A 19138-nucleotide genomic window follows, 5' to 3' on the forward strand; every position below is an offset into this window, starting at 1 on the left:
TAGTGGGGAAGGAGTGTCCTGTGGGGCTTCCTAACAAAGAGCCAGGGAGGGAATGGAGGAAGGGGAGGTGAATTGGGGTGGCCCACCTTCTGCCCCAGGCCCAAACTTGAGGGCCACTTTCCTTGCCTTATCTCTGTCCCTGAGATATGGAAAAGGAGCCTAAATTTGTGGAATGAAGGAATGAGGGTAGAGATACCAGCAGATGACCCAGGGTCAGGTTTGTCTTTTACTCAGAGTGGCGAAATTCTTAACGGTCAAAAGCTTCTCAATTTACAGTTGTACACATTTACAAAACATTGGAAGGCAGAATCTTCCAAATTACACATGCACAGATGTCGCACAGTTTCCAAACACGGTTAAACCCTTGTTGGTACACTTTATTTGGAGAGCGGGGTGTTCCTCATGACCCCCTGACTTTGTTCATTATCTCTTCTTTCAGGGCAAAGGCCATGCCTACTTCTTTGTATCCATCTCAGCACCCAGTGTACCTCATATATACTTACTGTGTGTCCAGTCCGTTCGGACTCATAGCAACTCTACAGGACAGAGTACAACTACCCCACAGGGATTCCTAGGCTGTGAATCTTAACAGGAGCAGATCGCCAGGTCTTTTCTCCCCTGGAGTGCTGGTGAGTTCTAACCGCCAACCTTTCAGTTAGCAGCCTAGTACTTTAACCATTGCACCACCAGGGCTCCTTTCATATGTATTTAGGCTTGTTGAATTAACACTTGTGCCACAGGGCATGTACCCAGCACCAGGAAGGCTGAATCAAACTATGGTTACTGCTTAATCTACCCATTGCTGACCAGTCCATTCCGACTCACGGCGATTCCATGTGTTACAGAGTAAAACTGCTCTATGGGGTTTTCTTGGCTGTAATCTTTACAGAAGCAGATCACCAGGCCTTTCTTCTGCCACACCACTGGGTGGGTTTGAACTGCCAACCTGTAGGTTGGTAGCCAAGAGCAAAATGTTTGTACCACCCAAGAACCATTATTAAAATTTGGTCAGGCTCTGACACCACCACCCCTTCCTTACAGAGTCCCAGATCATCCCAGCTCAAAGGCCTCAGAATAATTTTCTGAGGCTGAGGTGAAGGGAACATTTATTCAAAAAATCCTGAGCTTTCTGAGACTGGGACGTAACAAAGACTTTTGGATATGCCATGTCTGCTACTAAAAGCTTTTGCCTTTTTTTTAGACAAGGATAGAGCCTAACACAAGATAAACAGAGTCTGCTCAGTACCCCAGCCTCTTTTTTCTCCTATCCTGGCATTCTCTTCTCATTTCTACTGCCTTCCAACTTTCTAACCTGTCCTATCAACACAGCAACGATTGTGAGGATGGCACAGGACCAGACAACTTTTTCCTTCGGTTATATACAAGGTCACTATGAGTCAGAGCCAACTTGAAAGCACCTAACAACAACCTTCTATCAGAATAAGAAAGGGTCTGACTTCTTCCTCTAGTTTGGCTGGGTGAGCCCTTCAAGCCCCTTATCTTTTGCTGTGGAGTTCCCACTACTCTGGAAAAATGAAGTGCACACTCCCATGGGGCCTTGGCATATGGTTCCCTCTCTCCTTGCCTCTGCCAATCCAAGTTTGTCCAAACAGATTTTAAGACAAGCCGTTAACAAGAAACATGTGAAACAATGCCATCTGACTCCTTTCTCCTTAATGATTTGTCTTCCCCTCTTCAGTTTCTTCTGCATTCCCAAGGCCCACAGTACCTAGGACCTAGACCCTAATAAATAGTGATAAATGCCGTGTACCTGCTGAATAATAATCTAAGACACAAGAAAGATACATTGTAAAATATTTTTTAAATAATTCAGACTTTAAAAAGCCTAAGCACTTGGTACATGAGTTTTTATCTAAAAAAACACAGTAAGCATTAAAATGGTTAATTTGATTGAGGTGACGTGAATTTCATCTCCATAAAAAAATTAATAGCAGCGGTCTTAATGTTGAGCTACTTGGTGGGTGAATTATTATTCAAATGTACTTTTAGACATTATCTTGACCATAATATATTTTTTATTTCAGCTCCTTTTCTTCATTAGGAAAATATATCTCTGAATTCTCAGGTCTTGAAATCCAGAGGCACAGCCGAATTATATTAACTCAGTATGAATTACCACTCCTGGGCTTCTGAATTATTTGTAAGCTCAGAAGTATCACGTGACCTGATTGTATCTCTCTCCTGCCACATCACTGAATTCTGACATATAATCTCACTAAAATCCCCACGAGCAAGACTAAAATGACTGTCAGGAGCAGGAGCCCTCGCCGAAGGATCAGCTGCTTCATGGACAACTGAGTCCTATTCTTTGGGTGAGCGGAGAGGGGATCTTCTGGGTGCATCTGCTCATCCAACTGAGTCTCATCTTTTTTTTCAACATCTCTCATTAAAATTCTTCCATGGTTTTCAGGGTCCTCTAGGGAGAAAAAGGAACTCAGTTAGCAGCTTAAAGGGATTGTTTTCATCTGTATGAAAGATACATAAAATGTGATACATATATGTGCTAATAGCTGGGAGAATGTGAATTCAGGAAGCAGCTGCTACAGTGAAAAAAATAACAGAAATCGTATCTCAGAGTGCCTCTCCATCCACTCATTCATCAACGCTGACTGCATCCTACTGCTTGGGTGCCCCAGGAAGTTCCCCAAGAACTAGAAAAATAACGTAGATCTAAGTTAAGATTCATAGGGGAACTTTCCAAGGGGCAAACACCCATCTAACAAGCATTTCATCAAGAAAACAAAGCCCATAAAGAAGAAAAATAACCTAAGAAATAATTTAAGGCCATATACAGAACTGAAGAAAGATGTGACTCTTCAAATCAAAGAGCCTGTGAAGTACCAGCAAATAAGGACTCAAACATAGACTTAGTCACCTGACAATTCAGAATAGTCAGAGTAAAGGAAACAGCCTAAATGCTTCCCAAGAGAAAAACAAAGGCAGATTACCTAAAGGAACCGTAACATTGGCCTCAGACTTCTTAGTAAGCATAAATAAAAGCATACCTAGGTACTAGGAAACAATGTTGCAATGCCCTCAGAATTTTGAGAGAAAATAATTTTGAACACAATACCTGCTCACACATACAAAATGCTTACTTTGTCAGGCACTGTGCTCATCATTTTACATATATTAGCTCACCTAACCCTCACAACAATATTATGAAGTAGATGCTACTATCGTCCCTATTTTACAAATGGAGGTGTGCTGGTTAATGCTATATGTCAGTTTGGCGAGGCTATGATTCTCAGTGGTTTGCCAGATACTGGAAGGGTGTGCCCCCATACTGTAATATAATTTAATCACCTTCCATGATGTGAGCCGATGTGATTAACCAATCAGTTGAAAGGGGATTTTCCTTAGGGGTGTGGCTTGCCTCCAATACATAAAGGGATGATCTGGCAAAGCTCAGCTCTCTCTCAATCCAGCACTCTGATCACCTGACCTCCAGTTCTTGGGATGTGAGCCAGTAGAGATTTCCAACCTGCTGACGGAATTGACTCGACGGCACCGGGTTGGGGTCTGGGGCTTGACCTGCAGATTTGGGATTTGCCAGATGCTGCAACCCTGTGAGCCAGCAGAGGTCTCCAGCCTGCTGCTGGGCCCATGGATTTGGGACTTGACAGCCCCTACAACTGCATGAGCCATTTCCTTGAAATAAATCTCTCTACATATATTTACATATATGTTTCACTGGTTTTGCTCCTCAAGAGAACCCAGACTAACACGTTTTGATACTGAGAGTTGTTCTAGACGAACAATGTCTTAAGTTGAGTTCTCTAGAGAAGCAAAATCAGTAAAGCATATAAAGAGAGAAAGAGAGAGAGATTTATATCAAGGAAATGGCTCAAATGGTTGTAGAGGCTGTAACATCCCAAGTCCATGGGTCAGGATAGAGGCTTCTCCTGATTCACGCAGCTGCAAGGGATGGCAAACCCAAGATCGGCAGGTCAGCAAGCAGGGCTGTTGCTCACAGGCTGTGAAGATCAACAAATTCTAGGATCGGCAGGCAAGACTACAGGTAAGCTGATAGCTCAAGTCCCAGGAACTGGAGGTTAGACAAACAGGAGCCAGCCGTAGGATCTGGAGCAAGCAAAAGCCCCCGAGCGTTGCCAGAATGTCCGCCCACACTCAATGCAGGCCACACACCCAAGGAAAGTCCCCTTCAACCAACTGGACACTCACAGCAGATCCCATCGTGGGGGTAATCACATATCAAATCTCAACAGGGAAGTGGCCACAACATCACGGGACTGCCAAAACACTGAGAATCATGGCCCAGCCAAGTCGACACACAATCTTAACCATCACCAACAAAAATCTTAAGGATGAGTTTTCTGAATTGTCTTCGAGAGTGGCTAGATTTAAAGGCCCTAATGACTCTATTTCCAGTAGTAGAGGATACTGTTAATCCATGCATGACGTAGCAATAGAGATATGCAAAATATCACCACCATTGGATGCTGCTGTTGTTAGGTGCCGTCAAGTTGGTTCCGACTCATAGAGACCCCGTGCACAACAAAACGAAACGCTAGCCAGTCCTGCACTATCCTCACAATTGCTGCTATGCTTGAGCCAGTTGTTGCAGCCACTGTGTCACTGCATCTCATTGAGGGTCTTCCTCTTTTTTGCTGACCCTCTGCTTTACCAAGCATGATGTCCTTCTGAAGGAACTAATCCCTCCTGACAACATGTCCAAAGTACGTGAGACGTGGTCTCGCCGTCCTTGATTCCAAGGAGCATTCTGGTTGTACTTCTTCCAAGACAGATCTGCGCATTCTTTTGAAAGTCCATGGTATATTCAATATTCTTCGCCAACACCACAATTCAAAGGCATCGATACTTCTTCAGTTTTCCTTATTCATTGTCCAGCTTCTGCATGCATATGAGGCAATTAAAAACACCAGGCGCACCTTACTCCTCAAGGTGACATCTTTGCTTTTCAACACTTTAAAGAGATCTCTTGCAGCCGATTTGCCCAACGCAATGTGTCTTTTGATTTCTTGACTGCTGCTTCCATGGGTATTGATTGTGGATCCAGGTAAAGTGAAATCCTTGACAACTTCACTCTTTTCTCCATTCATCATGATGTTGCTTATTAGTCTAGTTGTGAGGATTTTCGTTTTCTTTTATGTTGAGGTGTAATCCATACTGAAGGCTGTGGTCCTTGATCTTCTTCACTAAGTGCTTCAAGTCTTCTTCACTTTCAGCAAGCAAAATTGTGTCAGCTGCATAATGCAGGTTGTTAATGAGTCTTCCTCCAATCCTGATGCCATGTACTTCTTCATATAGTTCAGCTTCTCGGTTTATTTGCTCAGTATACAGTTTGAATAGGTATGGTCAAAGGATACAACCCTGACGCACACCTTTCCTGACTTTAAACCATGCAGTATCTACTTGTTCTTTTCAAACGACTGCCTCTTGATCCACGTACAGATTCTCGTGAGCACAATTAAGGTGTTCTGGAATTCCCATTCTCCGCAATGTTATCCATAATTTGTTATAATCCACACAGTCAAATGCCTTAGCATAGTTGATAAAACACAGGTAAACATCTTTCAGGTATTCTCTGCTTTCAGCCAGGATCCATCTGACATCAGTAATGATATCCATGGTTCCACATCCTCTTCTAAATCCAGCTTTAATTTCTAGCAGTTCCCTGTTGATATACTGCTACAGCTGCTTTTGAATAATCTTCAGCAAAATTTTGCTTGCATGTGGTATTAATGATACTGTTTGATAATTTCCACATTTGGGTGGATCACCTTTCTTGGGAATAGACATAAATATGGATCTCTTCCAGTTGGTTGGCCAGGTAGCTGTCTTACCAACTTCTTGGCACAGATGGGTGAGCACTTCCAGTGATGCATCCTTGTTGAAACATCTCAATTGGTATTCCATCAGTTCCTGGAGCTTTGTTTTTCATTACTGCCTTCAGCACAACTTGGACTTCTTCCTTCAGTACCATCGCTTCCTGATCATATGTTAACTCCTGAAATGGTTGTATGTCAACCAATTCTTTCCGGTATAGTGACTCTGTGTATTCCTTCTATCTTCTTTTGATGCTTCCTGCATCGTTAAACATTTTCCTCATAGAATTCTCCAGTATTGCAACTTCAGGGCTTGCATTTTTTCTTCAGTTCTTTCAGCTTGTGAAATGCTGAGTGTATTCTTCCCTTTTGGTTTTCTATCTCCAGGTCTTTGCACATATCATCATAATACTTTGTCTTCTCGAGCCACCCTTTGCAATCTTTTGTTCAGCTCTTTTACTTCATCATTTTTTCCTTTTGCTTTAGCTACTCGATATTCAAGAGCAAGCTTCAGAGTCTCTTCTGACATCCACTTAGGTCTTTTCTTTCTCTTCTGTCTTTTTAATGACCTCTTGCTTTCTTCATGTGTGATGTCCTTGATGTCGTTCCACAACATCTTCGGTCATTAGTGTTCAACGCATTGAATCTATTCTTGAGATGGTCTGTACATTCAGGTGGGATATACTGAAGGTTGTACTTTGGCTCTCATGGACTTGCTCTAATTTTCTTCATTTCCAACTTGAACTTGCATATGAGTAGTTGATGGTCTCATCAGCAGTCAGCCTCCAGCCTTGTTCCAACTGATGATATTGAGTTTTTCCATCATCTCTTTCCAAAGATATAGTTGATTTGATTCCTGTGTATTCAGTCTGGAGAGGTCCATGTGTATATTCACTCTTTATGTTGGTGAAAAAAACGTATTTGAAATGAAGAAACTGTTGGTCTTGTAAAATTCAATCATGTGATCTCCAGCATCATTTCTATCACCAAGGCCGTGTTTTCCAGATATTGATCCTTCTTCTTTGTTTCCAGCTTTCACATTTCAATCACCAGTGATTATCAGTGCATCCTGATTACATGTTTAATTTCAGACTGTAGAAGTTAGTAAAATTCTTCAATTTCTTCATCTTTGGCCTTAGTGGTTGGTGCGTAAATTTGAATAATAGTTGTATTAACTGGTCTTCCTTATTAATAAATAAATAAAACCAAACTCATTGCCATTGAGTCGATTCTGACTTTAGCAACCCTATAGGACAGAGTAGAACTGCCCCATAGCATTTCCAAGGAGCTCCTGGAGGATTCAAACTGCTGACCTTTTGCTTAGCAGCTATAGCTCTTAACCAGTATGCCACCAGCGTTTCCGGTCTTCCTTATAAAAAAAAAAATATGAATATTATCCTATCACTGACAGCATTGTACTTCAGGATAGATCTTGAAATGTTCTAGATGATGAATGCAATGCCATTCCTCTTCAAGTTGTCATTCCCAGCATGGTGCACTATATGATTGTCTGATTCAAAATGACCAATACCAGTCCATTTCAGCTCACTAATGCCTAGGATATTGATCTTTATGTGTTCCATTTCATTTTTGATGATTTCCAGTTTTCCTAGATTCATACATTGTACATTCTAGGTTCCAATTATTAATGGATGTTTGCAGCTGTTTGTTCTCATTTTGAGTTGTGTGGCATCAGCAAATGAAGGTCCCAAAAGCTTGACTCCATCCATGTCATTAAGGTGGACTCTACTTTGAGGAGGCAGCTCTTTACCAGTCGTATTTTGAGTGCCTTCCAACCTGAGGGGCTTATCTTCCAGCACTATATCAGACAATGTTTTGCTGCTATTCATAAGGTTTTCACTGGCTAATTCTTTTCAGAGGTTGACTGCTGGATCCTTCTTCTAGTCCGTCTTAGTGTGGAAGCTCAGCTGAAACCCCTCCACCATGGATGACCCTGCTGGCATTTGAATACCAGTGGCATAGCTTCCAGCAACACATAAGACCCCACAGAATGACAAACTGACAGATGCGTGGATACTCTTAATCAAATACTTGTGAGAGACAAGGCTCTGAATAATCATGTATTTGATACTTTCAACATTTTTGTTAAACTAGAAGTATAATGGAGCTGGCTGGTTGCTCCTACTTTTGCTAGACAAAGTGGAGAAAGAAAAGGATGAGCTCAGGGCTTCAAAGTTCCAGTTCAAGTGTCACGTAGAAAACCTGAAAGTTGCTATTTGTGCTCTGAAAGAAAGTCTTATTTCCTGTTGTAACAGAGCTGAGATTGCTGAAAACCAAACCCAGAGTCTTATCCTAAGAGTGGCTGGATTACAAGGCCAATTGAATTCCCAAACTTGAAAGGTATCTGAGGTTAAAGTTTAGGTATTGATTGGGAAGAAATGGGATCCTGAAAATTGGGATGGGAACACTGAGCCCTTAAATTCTGTTGAATCACCCTTGCCAGTAGAACCAGTGCTTCCACCCCAATCTGAAGAGATTAATCCAGATTTGTCTGGTGAGCCACATTTAACCAATAAAATCATCCCTTCAGCCCCTATCTAGTGAGATTAACCCTGCTGTGTTTGAGAAGTCTTTGCCTGGAAGTGACACTGAGGCATTGCCTAAGGCAGATGCCTTCCAAGACACTGCTGAATGTCCCCAGGAGGGAACCCACCACCCATTTTTGCTCCTAGAACTACAACTAGTCTCAAGTCCCAGTGAGCTCCAAGAAGTGATGTACAAAGTGTTACTCATGAGGAGGTATGCAGTTCCCCAAAATAACTGCTTGATTTTTCTAATATATACAAACAGAAACCTGGGAAATATGTGTGGGAGAGCTATTAACATGTGGGGTAATGGTGCAAGGCACATTAAGTTGGATCAGTCTGAGTTTATGGATATAGGCCTACTAAGTAGGGATTCTTCACTCAATGTTTCAGCTAGAAGAGTTAGAAAAGGATCTAATAGTTTATTTGGTGGGTTGACTGAAACGTAGACTTAAGAAGTGGCCTATACTAAATGACATTGAAAAGCCAGAACTGCCTTGGTATACTCTAGAAGGAATCCAAAGGCTTAGGGAAATTGGCATAAAAAAAAAAAAAAAAAAAAATTTTTTTTTTTTTTTAGAGTGAATTTATCATGTTAGACCCACCAGCCCACCCAGGGAGTGCCCAAAGGACACACCTTTCACCACAACTGTAACGCCAGCGGGCTAGCGGGTAAGTAATAAATTTGTGGAGGGTGCCCCAGCATCTTTGAAGATCACTGTGATTGCTCTTCTATGTAGGTCAGATATTACAGTGGTTACTGCCCTCACTGAATTGGGGAACCTAATTACAATGAGGGTGCTTGGATCCTGAGATGGCAGGGGACAAATGGCAGCACTTAATCACCAAAGACAGGGTGGGTGTGGTTACCATAATCAACAGCAGAGTCAAAGCAGTAATCAGAATAGCCTGACTCACATAGACTTACAGCATTGGCTACTTAGTCATGGTATCCCTAGGAGTGAAATAGATAAGAAACATATTAAATATTTACTAGATCTATATAAGCAGAAGTATTCTAGGTCAAGTGAATGGCAGTCCAACTTGAATTGCCAAAGTAGTCACAGCCCCTCAATCAATTCACTGACTTAAGCCAGTTTACAGACCCACAAACCCTTGAATGAAAGGGAGACCAAGTTCCCTTGAGGAAGGACCCCACTACACTGCCAAAAATTCATACTGCTAATCTTTCTCCCAGTCTTCCCCAAAGGGGTCTATGGCATTTTATGAAAGTGTTCACTGAGAAAAGGAAATAATCAGACCTTTTGGAGATTCCTGGACACTGGCTCTGAACTGACACTAATTCCAGGAGACCCAAAACCTCACTGTGGCCCACCAGTCAGAGTAGAGGCATATGAAGGTCAGAATATTAATGGAGTCTTAGGTCAGTTCCATCTCACAGTGGGTCCAGTGGGTCCCCAAACCCATCCTGCAGTGATTTCCCCAGTTCCAGAATGCATAATTGGAATAGACATACTTAGCAACTGGCAGAACCCCCACATTGGATCCCTGGCAAGTAGACTGAGGGCTATTATGTTAGGAAAGGTCAAGTGGAAGCCATTAGAGCTGCCTCTACCTAAGAAAACATTAAACCAAAAATAACAGTGCATTCCTCTAGGGACTGCAGAGATTAATGCCATCATTAAGGACTTGAAGATTGCAGGGGTGGTGATTCACAACATATCCCCATTTAACTCTCCTATTTGGCCTGTGCAGAAAACAAAAAATCTTGGAAAATGACAGTGGATTACTGTAAACTGAACCAGATGGTGACTTCAATTGCAACTGCTGCTCCAGATGTTTTTTCACTGCTTGAGAAAATTAATATATCGCCTGGTACCTGATATGCAGCTGTTGATCTGGCTAATGCCTTTTTCTCCATACCTGTTTCTATGGACCACTAGAAGCAGTTTGCCTTTAGCTGGCAAGGCCAGCAATACACCTTCACTGTCCTACCTCAGTGCTATATTAACTATACAGCTGTATGTGACAATTTAGTCCATATGGATTTTGATCGCCTTTCTCTTCCACAAGATGTCACACTGGTCCATTACATTGATGACATTACGCTGACTGGACCTAGTGAGGAAGAAGTACCAACAACTCTAGACCTATTTCCCCAGATGGTGGCCTTCTAAAGTTTCAGTTATGGTGCCAGCTAGGTGGCAATGCCTTGCAGAGATGAGGCAATGTTCTCCAGGAGGACACTGTTTTAAATCAGTGTCCTATATATGGTGCTGTTTCTCTCATTGCCAGGATTCACGGTTCCAGGAATCAAGGGGTGGAAATGGTTGTGGCATCATTCACTGTTTCCCCTAGTGATCCACTCACAAAGTTTTTGCTTACTGTCCCTACGACCCTATGCTCTGCTGATCTAGAGGTCTTAGTTCCAAAAGGTGGAATGCTCCCACCAGCAGACATAACACCGATTCCATTGAACTGGAAGTTAAGAAAGCCATCCAGCACTTGGGCCCTTCATGCCTCTGAATCTATGGGCAAAGAAGGGATTATTGATTACCAAGGGGAAGCTGGACTGTTATGACATAACGGAGGTAAAGAAAGTATGTCTGGGATACAGAAGATCCCTTCAGTTGTCTCTTAGTATTACCACGACCTGTGATTAAAATCAATGAAAAATTACAGCAAAGCAACTGAGACAGAACTATTAATAGCCCAAACCCTTCAGAAATGAAGGTTTGGGTCACCCCATCAGGTAAAGAACCACAATCAGCTGAGATGCTTGCTGAGGGCAAAGGGAATATTGAATGGGTAGTGGAAAAAGGTAGTTCTAAATACCAGCTATCACCACGTGACCAGTTGCAGAAACAAGGATTGTAATTGTTATGAATATTTTCTCCTTATTTTGTTATACGTGTGTGTGTGCATGTGTGAAATCTTTTTTTTTCTCCCTCCCTTATTCCATTACTTATTATAAAATACAAGATGTAAAAGGGATTTTTTTTTTTAAAGGGATTAGTGCATTTTCGTTTGTACACATGTTAGTTGTACCATGTTAGGCACAAGTATGACTTTGTCCTTATTTGGAGATTACGTATGGTTTAAGGAGATGCATATAGGTGCCAAGTTGATAAGGGGTAGATTGTGACAGTTAATGTTATATGTCAACTTGGCTAGGCTATGATTCTCAGTGATTTTGCAGACACTGGACTGTGTGTGCTTCCTTAATGTAACATATCACTTTCCATGATGTGATCTGATATGATCAGCCAATCACCTGAAAGGGGAGTTTCCTTGTGGGTATGGCCTGCCTCCAGTATATAAATGGATGTTCTGGCAAAAAGCTTGCTCTCTCTCTTGATGCTGGACTCTTCTCCTCACCTGACCTCCAGTTCTTGGGATGTAAACCTGCAGAAGAATCTAGCCTGCTGTCTGACCTGAAAATTTTGGATTCACCAGCCCCTGAAACCTTGTGAGCCAGGAGAGGTCTCCAGCCTGCTGCCAGACCCATGGATTTGGGGCTTTCCAGGTATCACAATTGTGTGAGCAATTTCCTTGAAGTTTATATAAAGATAGATAGATAGACAGACAGACAGACAGATAGATAGATAGATGATAGAGATTTCACTGATGGTAGAAAACTTTGACCAATCCATCCTCTGAAGATAATTATAAAAGCTTGATAAAACAAAGTAAAAATATCTTCTTGAAGGCATCAGAGAGCTAACAGTTTAAGGAGGACTTATTGGGATAACCACAAAGAAAGTTGACAAACCTAGTCATCAACATAAAGAAGACAAACATAAAGTCTCAGTGAAAACAAAAGAAATGAAAAGAAACCCACAAACAAAAGGAATTCAGCACAGGAGAGTAAGAGGAACAAAGAAAACATCAGCACTACAAAAAAAAAAAGGCAATACAAAATGACAGCAATAAACTCACAACTATAAGTAATTACACTGAATGTAAATGGCCTAAATGCACCCATAAAGAGACACAGAGTGACAGAATGGATTAAAAATAGGATCCATCAATATGCTATCTACAAGAGACTCATCTTAGAAACAAAGACATAAACTTATTAAAAATCAAAGGATAGAAAAAATATATCAAGCAAATAGCTACCAAAAAAGAGCAGGAGAGGCAATTCTAATCTCAGATAAAATGGACTTTAAAACAAAATCCACCATAAAAGTCAAAGAAGGGTACTATATAGTGATTAAAGGGATGATCCATTATGAAGACATAACCATAAGAAACATCTATGCCCCCAATGACAGGGCTCCAAAATACATAAAACAAACTCTAACAGTACTGAAAAGAGAAACTGACAGTTCCACAATAATAATAGGAGAACTGAACACACCACTCTCAGTAAAGGACAAAACATCTAGAGAGAAATTCAACAAAGATACAGAAGATCTAAAGGACACAATCAGCTAACTTGACCTCATAGACATATATATGACACTCCATCCAACAGCTGCAAAGTACACATTCTTTTCCAACGCGCATGGAACATTCTCCAGAATAGACCACATCTTAGGCCACAGAGCAACCCTCAACAAAGTCCAAAACACTGAGATAATACAAAGTATCTTCTCTGACCACAACGCCATCAAAGTAGAAATTAACAACAGGAAGAGCAAGGAAAAAAAGTCGATTATATGGAAACTGAATAACACCTTGCCAAAAAACCACTGGGTAATAGAAGAAATCAGAAATGGAATAAAAAAAACTCTTAGAATCAAACAAGAATGAAAACACATCATACCAAAACCTCTGGGACACAGCCAAGGCAGTGCTCACAGATCAATTTATAGCAATAGATGCATACCTCAAAAAAGAAGAAAGGGAAAAATCACAACATTAGCTATACAATGTGAACAAATAGAAAGAGAACAGCAAAAGAAGCTCACAGCCACCAGAAAAAAAGCAAATAATAAAGATCAGAGCAGAAATAAATGAAATAGAGAATAGAAAAAAAAAATAGAAACAACAAAACCAAAAGTTGGTTCTTTGAAAGGATCAATAAAATTGACAAGCCAGCCACTGGCCAAACTGACAAAAGAAAAACAGGAAAGGATGAAAATAACTTAAATAAGAAGTGAAATAAGGGACATTACAACAGACCCACCTGAAATAAAAAGGATCATAACAGAGTATTATGAAAAACTATACTCTAACAAATTTGAAAACCTAGAGGAAATGGACAAATTTCTAGAAACACACTACCTACCAAAACTAACCAAAAATGATGTTCAAAATCTGAACAGACGCATAATAAGGCAAGAGATTGAAAAGGTAATTAAAAAAAAAAAAAAACTCTCAACAACCAAAAAAAGCCCTGGCCCAGATGGCTTTACTGGAGAATTCTACCAAATATTCAGAGAAGAGCTTACACCAGTACTACTCAACTATTTCAGAAGATAAAAGGAAGTAATACTTCCAAATTCATTCTATGAAGCCAGCATAACTCTGATACCAAAACCAGTCAAAGACACCACAAAAAAGTAAAATTACAGACCAATATCTCTCACAAATATAGATGCAAAAATTCTCAACAAAATTCTAGCCAATAGAATTTAGCATCATATCAAAAAAATAATACACCACGACCAAGTAGAATTCATACCAGGTATACAATTTTTTTTTTTTAATACAAGGATGGCTCAACATTAGAAAATCAATCAACATAATCCACTACATAAATAATCAACATGATTATCTCAACTGACACACAAAAAGGCATTTGAAAAAGTCCTAACTCATTCCTGATTTTAAATAAAACTCTCAATAAAATAGGTATAGATGAGAATTTCACAATTAATAAAGGGCATCTATACAAAACCAACAGCCAACATCATTCTTAATGGAGAGAGGCTGAAAACAGCCCCTTGAGAACAGGAACAAGACAAGGATGCCCTTTATCACCACTCCTATTTAGCATTGTGCCAGAAGTCCTAGCCAGAGCAATAAGGCAAGAAAAAGAAGTAAAAGGCATCAAAATTTGTAATGAAGAAGTAAAACTGTCCCTATTTGTGGATGATATGATACTATACATAGAAAATCCAAAAGACTTTACAAGGACACTACTGGAACTAACAGAAAGATTCAGCAGAGCAGCAGGATACATGATAAACCTACAAAAAGCAGTTCGATTGCTATACACCAATAAAGAGAATAATGAAAAAGAAATCAGGAAAACAATGCCATTTATAATAGCCCCTAAAAAAATCAAATACTTACGAATAAATCCAACCAGGGATGTAAAAGACCTGTATAAAGAAAACGACAAAACACTGCTCCAAGAAACCAAAAGAGATCTGCATAAATGGAAAAACATACTATGCTCATGGATAGGCAGACTCAACATTGTGAAAATGACAATTCTACCGAAAGTAATTTACAAATACAATGCAATCTCGATCCAAATACCAACAATACTCTTTAAAGAGATGGGAAATCTAATAATCAACATCATATGGAAAGGGAAGTAAAGCACTACTGAAGAAGAATAAAGTAGGAGGACTCGAGAAATGCAAATAAAAAACACAACGAAATACCATCTCACCCTGACATTACTGGCACAAAGCACAAAAAAAAAAAAACAGGAAATAAATGTTGGAGAGGCTGCAGGGAGATCAGAACTCTTTTGCACTGCTGGTGGGAATGCAAAATGATACAACCATTTTGGAAAATGATATAGCACTTCCTTAAAAAGCTACAAATAGAAATACCATATGATCCAGCAATCCCACTTCTAGGAATATACCTAGAGAAATAAGAGCCACCACACAAACAGACAGATACACACCCATGTTCATTGCAGCATTGTTCACCATGGTCTCAGTGAACATCTGGCTCAATTGGCATAACATAGTTTGTAAAGAAAATGTTCTACATTCTACTTTGGTGAGTAGCGTCTAGGGTCTTAAAAGCTTGTGAGCAACCATCTTAGATGTTCCACTGGTCCCACCCCATCTGGAGCAAGGCGGAATGAAGAAAACCAAAGACACAAGGGAAAGATTAGTCCAAAGGACTAATGAACCACAACTACCACAGCCTCCAGCAGACTGAGTCAAGCACAACTAGATGGTGCTCGGCTACCACCACTGACTGCTCTGATAGGGATAACAATAGGGGGTCCTGGACAGAGCTGGAGAAAAATGTAGAACAAACTTCTAACTCACAAAAAAAAAGACCAGTCTTACTGGCCTGACAGAGACTGGAGAAACCCTGAGAGTATGGCCCCCAGACACCCTTTTAGCTCAGTAATGAGTTCACTCCTGAGGTTCACCCTTCAGCCAAAGATTAGACAGGCCCATAAAACAAAATGAGACTAAAGGGGCACACCAGCCCAGGAGCAAGGACTAGAAGGCAGGAGGGGACAGGAAGGCTGGTAATAGGGAACCCAAAGTTGAGAAGGGAGAGTGGTGACATGTCATGGGGTTGTCAACCAATGTCATAAAACAATATGTGTACTAACTGTTTAATGAGAAGCTAGTTTGTTTTATAAACTTTCATCTAAATTAAAATAATTTTTTAAAAACTATATAAAGATTTATATTATAAAAGAGTAAGAAATTAGTATGAGTGCATGTCTAAGGGACTCAGTTCTCTAGAGAAGCAAAACCAGTGAAGCATATATATACATGCACATACAAGGAAGAGATACTCAAAACAATCACAGTCCTCATTTCTGCAACTGATTGGTCTTAACTGGTATTTAGAACTATCTTCTTCCATCACTCATTCCACATTCCCTTTACCCTCAGCAAGCACTTCAGCTGGTCGTGATTCTTTGCGGGGTAGGGTGACCCAAACCTTCATTCCTGAAGGGTCTGGGCCATTAGCAATCATATTGGAACTGGGTTGGTATAGTTTTCTATTGACTTTAATCACAGGGCATGGCAGTACTAAGAGACATTATAAGGGATCTCCTGTACTATATATACTAAAAAAAATATATATATATCAATCTGATTTCCCCTTGGTAATTAGAGTCAATCACAGCAGGCAATATGGTAACTCCCTTCTTTGCCTGTTGATCCAGAGGCATGAGGAGCCCAAAGGGGCCAGATGGCATTCTTAACTTTCAGCTCAACGGCATGGCTAGGTGGGAGCACTCCTCTCTTTGGAACTAAGACCTCTAGATTCATGAGCATGAAGTCACAGAGACAAGAAGCAAAAATTTTGTGAGTGCAACACTAGGGGTAATAGTGAGTGGTGCCACTTCCATTTCTATCCCTTGATTCATGGGCATATGAAGCCTGGTTATGGGAGAAACAGCACCATACACTGAATGCTGGTTCAGAGCATATACAGCCTCCTGCAGAACTCTGCCCAGAGCATATACAGCCTCCTGCAGAACACTGCCCAAAACTCCAAAGTGTCGCCACTTAGCTGGCACCATAATCGTGTCTTTAGAAGGCCATTCCATCATTCTATCAAGTCTGTTGCTTCAGGATGATGGGGAACATGGTAAGACCAGTGCATTCCATGAGCATGGGTCTATTGCCATACTTTAGTGGCTATGAATTGAGACCTTGATCTAAGGCAATGATGCTGTGTGGGACACCATGATGGTGGATAAGGCATTCTGTGAGTCCATGGAAGGTAATTTGGGCAGAGGCATTGTGTGCAGGGAAGGCAAATCCAGATCAGGGTACGTGTCTATCCCAGTAAGAATGAAATGCTGCCCTTTTCACAATAGAAGTGACCCAATATAATCAATCTGCCACCAGCTTGCTGGCTGATCATCTTGAGGAATGGCGCCATTTTGGGGACCCAGATTGGTCTTTGCTGCTGGCAGATTGGGCATTCAACAGTGGCTGTAGCCAAGTCAGCCTTGGTAAGTGGAAGTCCATGTTGCTAACCCCATTCATAGCCTCCAAATCTGCCTCCATGGCAACATTCTTCATGAGCTCATTGGGCAGTGATGGAGGTGGCTGGGGAAAAAGTCTGACTGGTTTCCAAAGAATGCATCATCCTATCCACTTCATTGTTAAAATACTCCTCTGCTGAGGTCACCATTTGGTGAGGATTCACATGAAACACAAATATTTTCACTTCTTTGGCCCATTCAGAGAGATCTTTCGACATACCTCTTTCCCATACCTCCTTATGACCAATTTTCCAATCATGCTCCTTCCAAGTCCCTAACTGTCCAGCCAAACCATTGGCCACAGCCCATGAAATCAGTGTTCAATTGCATATCTGGCCATTTCTCCTTCCAATAAAAGTGAAAAATCAAGTGTACTGCTTGAAGTTCTGCCCATTGGGAGGATTTCCCTTCACCACTGTCCTTCAGGAAGGTCCCTGACAGGGGCTACAGTGCTGCTGCTGTCCACTTTTGAGTGATGCCTGCATATTACGCAGAACCATCTGTAAACCAGGCATGAGCTTTCTCTTCCTTAGTTGATTGATCATAAGGAACTCCCCATGAGGGTAGGAGTGCAGACTGGGAGAGGGCAGGTAATATCACAGGAATGAAGACCATGAGCATTTGGGCCAATTCCTCATGCAACTTACCTGTGTCTTCAGGTTCTGTTTGAGCCTGGGCTCGTATGTACCACTCCCATTTAATTGTGGAGTGTTGCTGTGCACATCTGACTTTATGACTCTGTGAATCAGACAACACCCAGTTCAGGACGGGCAGCTCTAGCCATATGGTGATTTAGTGGCCCATGGTTAGGCATTCAGTCTTTATTAAAGCCCAGTAGCAAGCCAAAAGCTGTTTCTCAAAAGGAGAATAATTATCTGAAGAGGATGGCAGGGCTTTGCCCAAAAATCCTAATGATTTGCACTGTGATTCACCAGTAAGGGCTTTCCAAAGACTCCAAACAACACCTCTATCTGCCATTGATACTTTAAGCACCAATTTGATCAGCCAGTTCATATGGCCCAAGTGGCACAGCAGCTTGCACAGCAGCCTGAACCTGTTGCAGAGCCTTCTCTTGGTCTGGAATCAACTCAAACTAGCATATTTTTGAGTCACCTGAGAGGGATATGTTACCTCCAAAATCTAAAGAGTCCCACCAAGTGTTGAGCCTCCTCTTTAATTGCCGGAGGGGCCGGATGTAACAACTTCTCCTTCACTTCAGAATGAATATCTTGACATTACCTGCACCACTGGACCCCTAGAAATTTTACTGAGGTGGAAGGTGCCTGAATTTTTGTTGGATTAATTTCCCACCCTCTAGCATACAAATGGAACCCTGGTGGCACAGTGTATAAGAGTCCGGCTACTAACCAAAAGGTCAGCAATTCGAATCTACCAGCCACTCCTTGGAAACCCTGTGGGGCTGTTCCACTCTGTCCTATAGGGTCTCTATGAGTTGGAATCGACTCGATGGCAATCAGTTTCAGTCAGCATGCAAATGTTTTACCAATAAGATCAGTCATTGACACTTCTTCCTTATTAGGCCCAATCAGCATAATGTCATCAATGTAATGAATCAGCATGATGTCTTGTGGAAGGGAAAGGTGATTAAAGCCCTGTGGACTAAATTAAGACATAGGGCTAGAGAGTTGACCTCTGAGGTAGGACAGTAAGGTGTAATGCTGGCCTTGCCAGCTTAAGGGAAACTGCTTCTGGTGGTCCTTTGAAACTGGAATCGAGAAAAGGACATTGGCCAGATCAATAGCTGTATACCAGGTACCAGGTGATGTATTAATTTGCTCAAGCAATGAAACCACATCTGGAACAGCGGTCGCAGTTGAAGTCACTACTTGGTTAAGTTTATAGTAATCCATTGTCATTCTCCAAGATTTCATCAGTTTTTTGCACAGTTCAAATAG

The 19138-nt window shown here is 41.2% G+C and overlaps 1 protein-coding gene across 1 annotated transcript in view; it reads right to left on the minus strand.

The window, feature by feature from the left end:
* Positions 1–851: 851 nt before the first annotated feature.
* Positions 852–19138, minus strand: part of SLC47A1 (solute carrier family 47 member 1) — a 48572-nt gene continuing 30285 nt past the window's right edge. The window contains exon 15 of the mRNA XM_064279357.1: positions 852–2437. Within this exon, the coding sequence (XP_064135427.1) occupies positions 2211–2437 (227 nt within the window). The 3' untranslated portion in view covers positions 852–2210. The remainder of the gene's footprint in view (positions 2438–19138) is intronic.

This window comes from Loxodonta africana, chromosome 2, assembly GCF_030014295.1.
Source record: "Loxodonta africana isolate mLoxAfr1 chromosome 2, mLoxAfr1.hap2, whole genome shotgun sequence".
In the NCBI taxonomy this organism is placed as follows: Eukaryota; Metazoa; Chordata; class Mammalia; order Proboscidea; family Elephantidae; genus Loxodonta; species Loxodonta africana.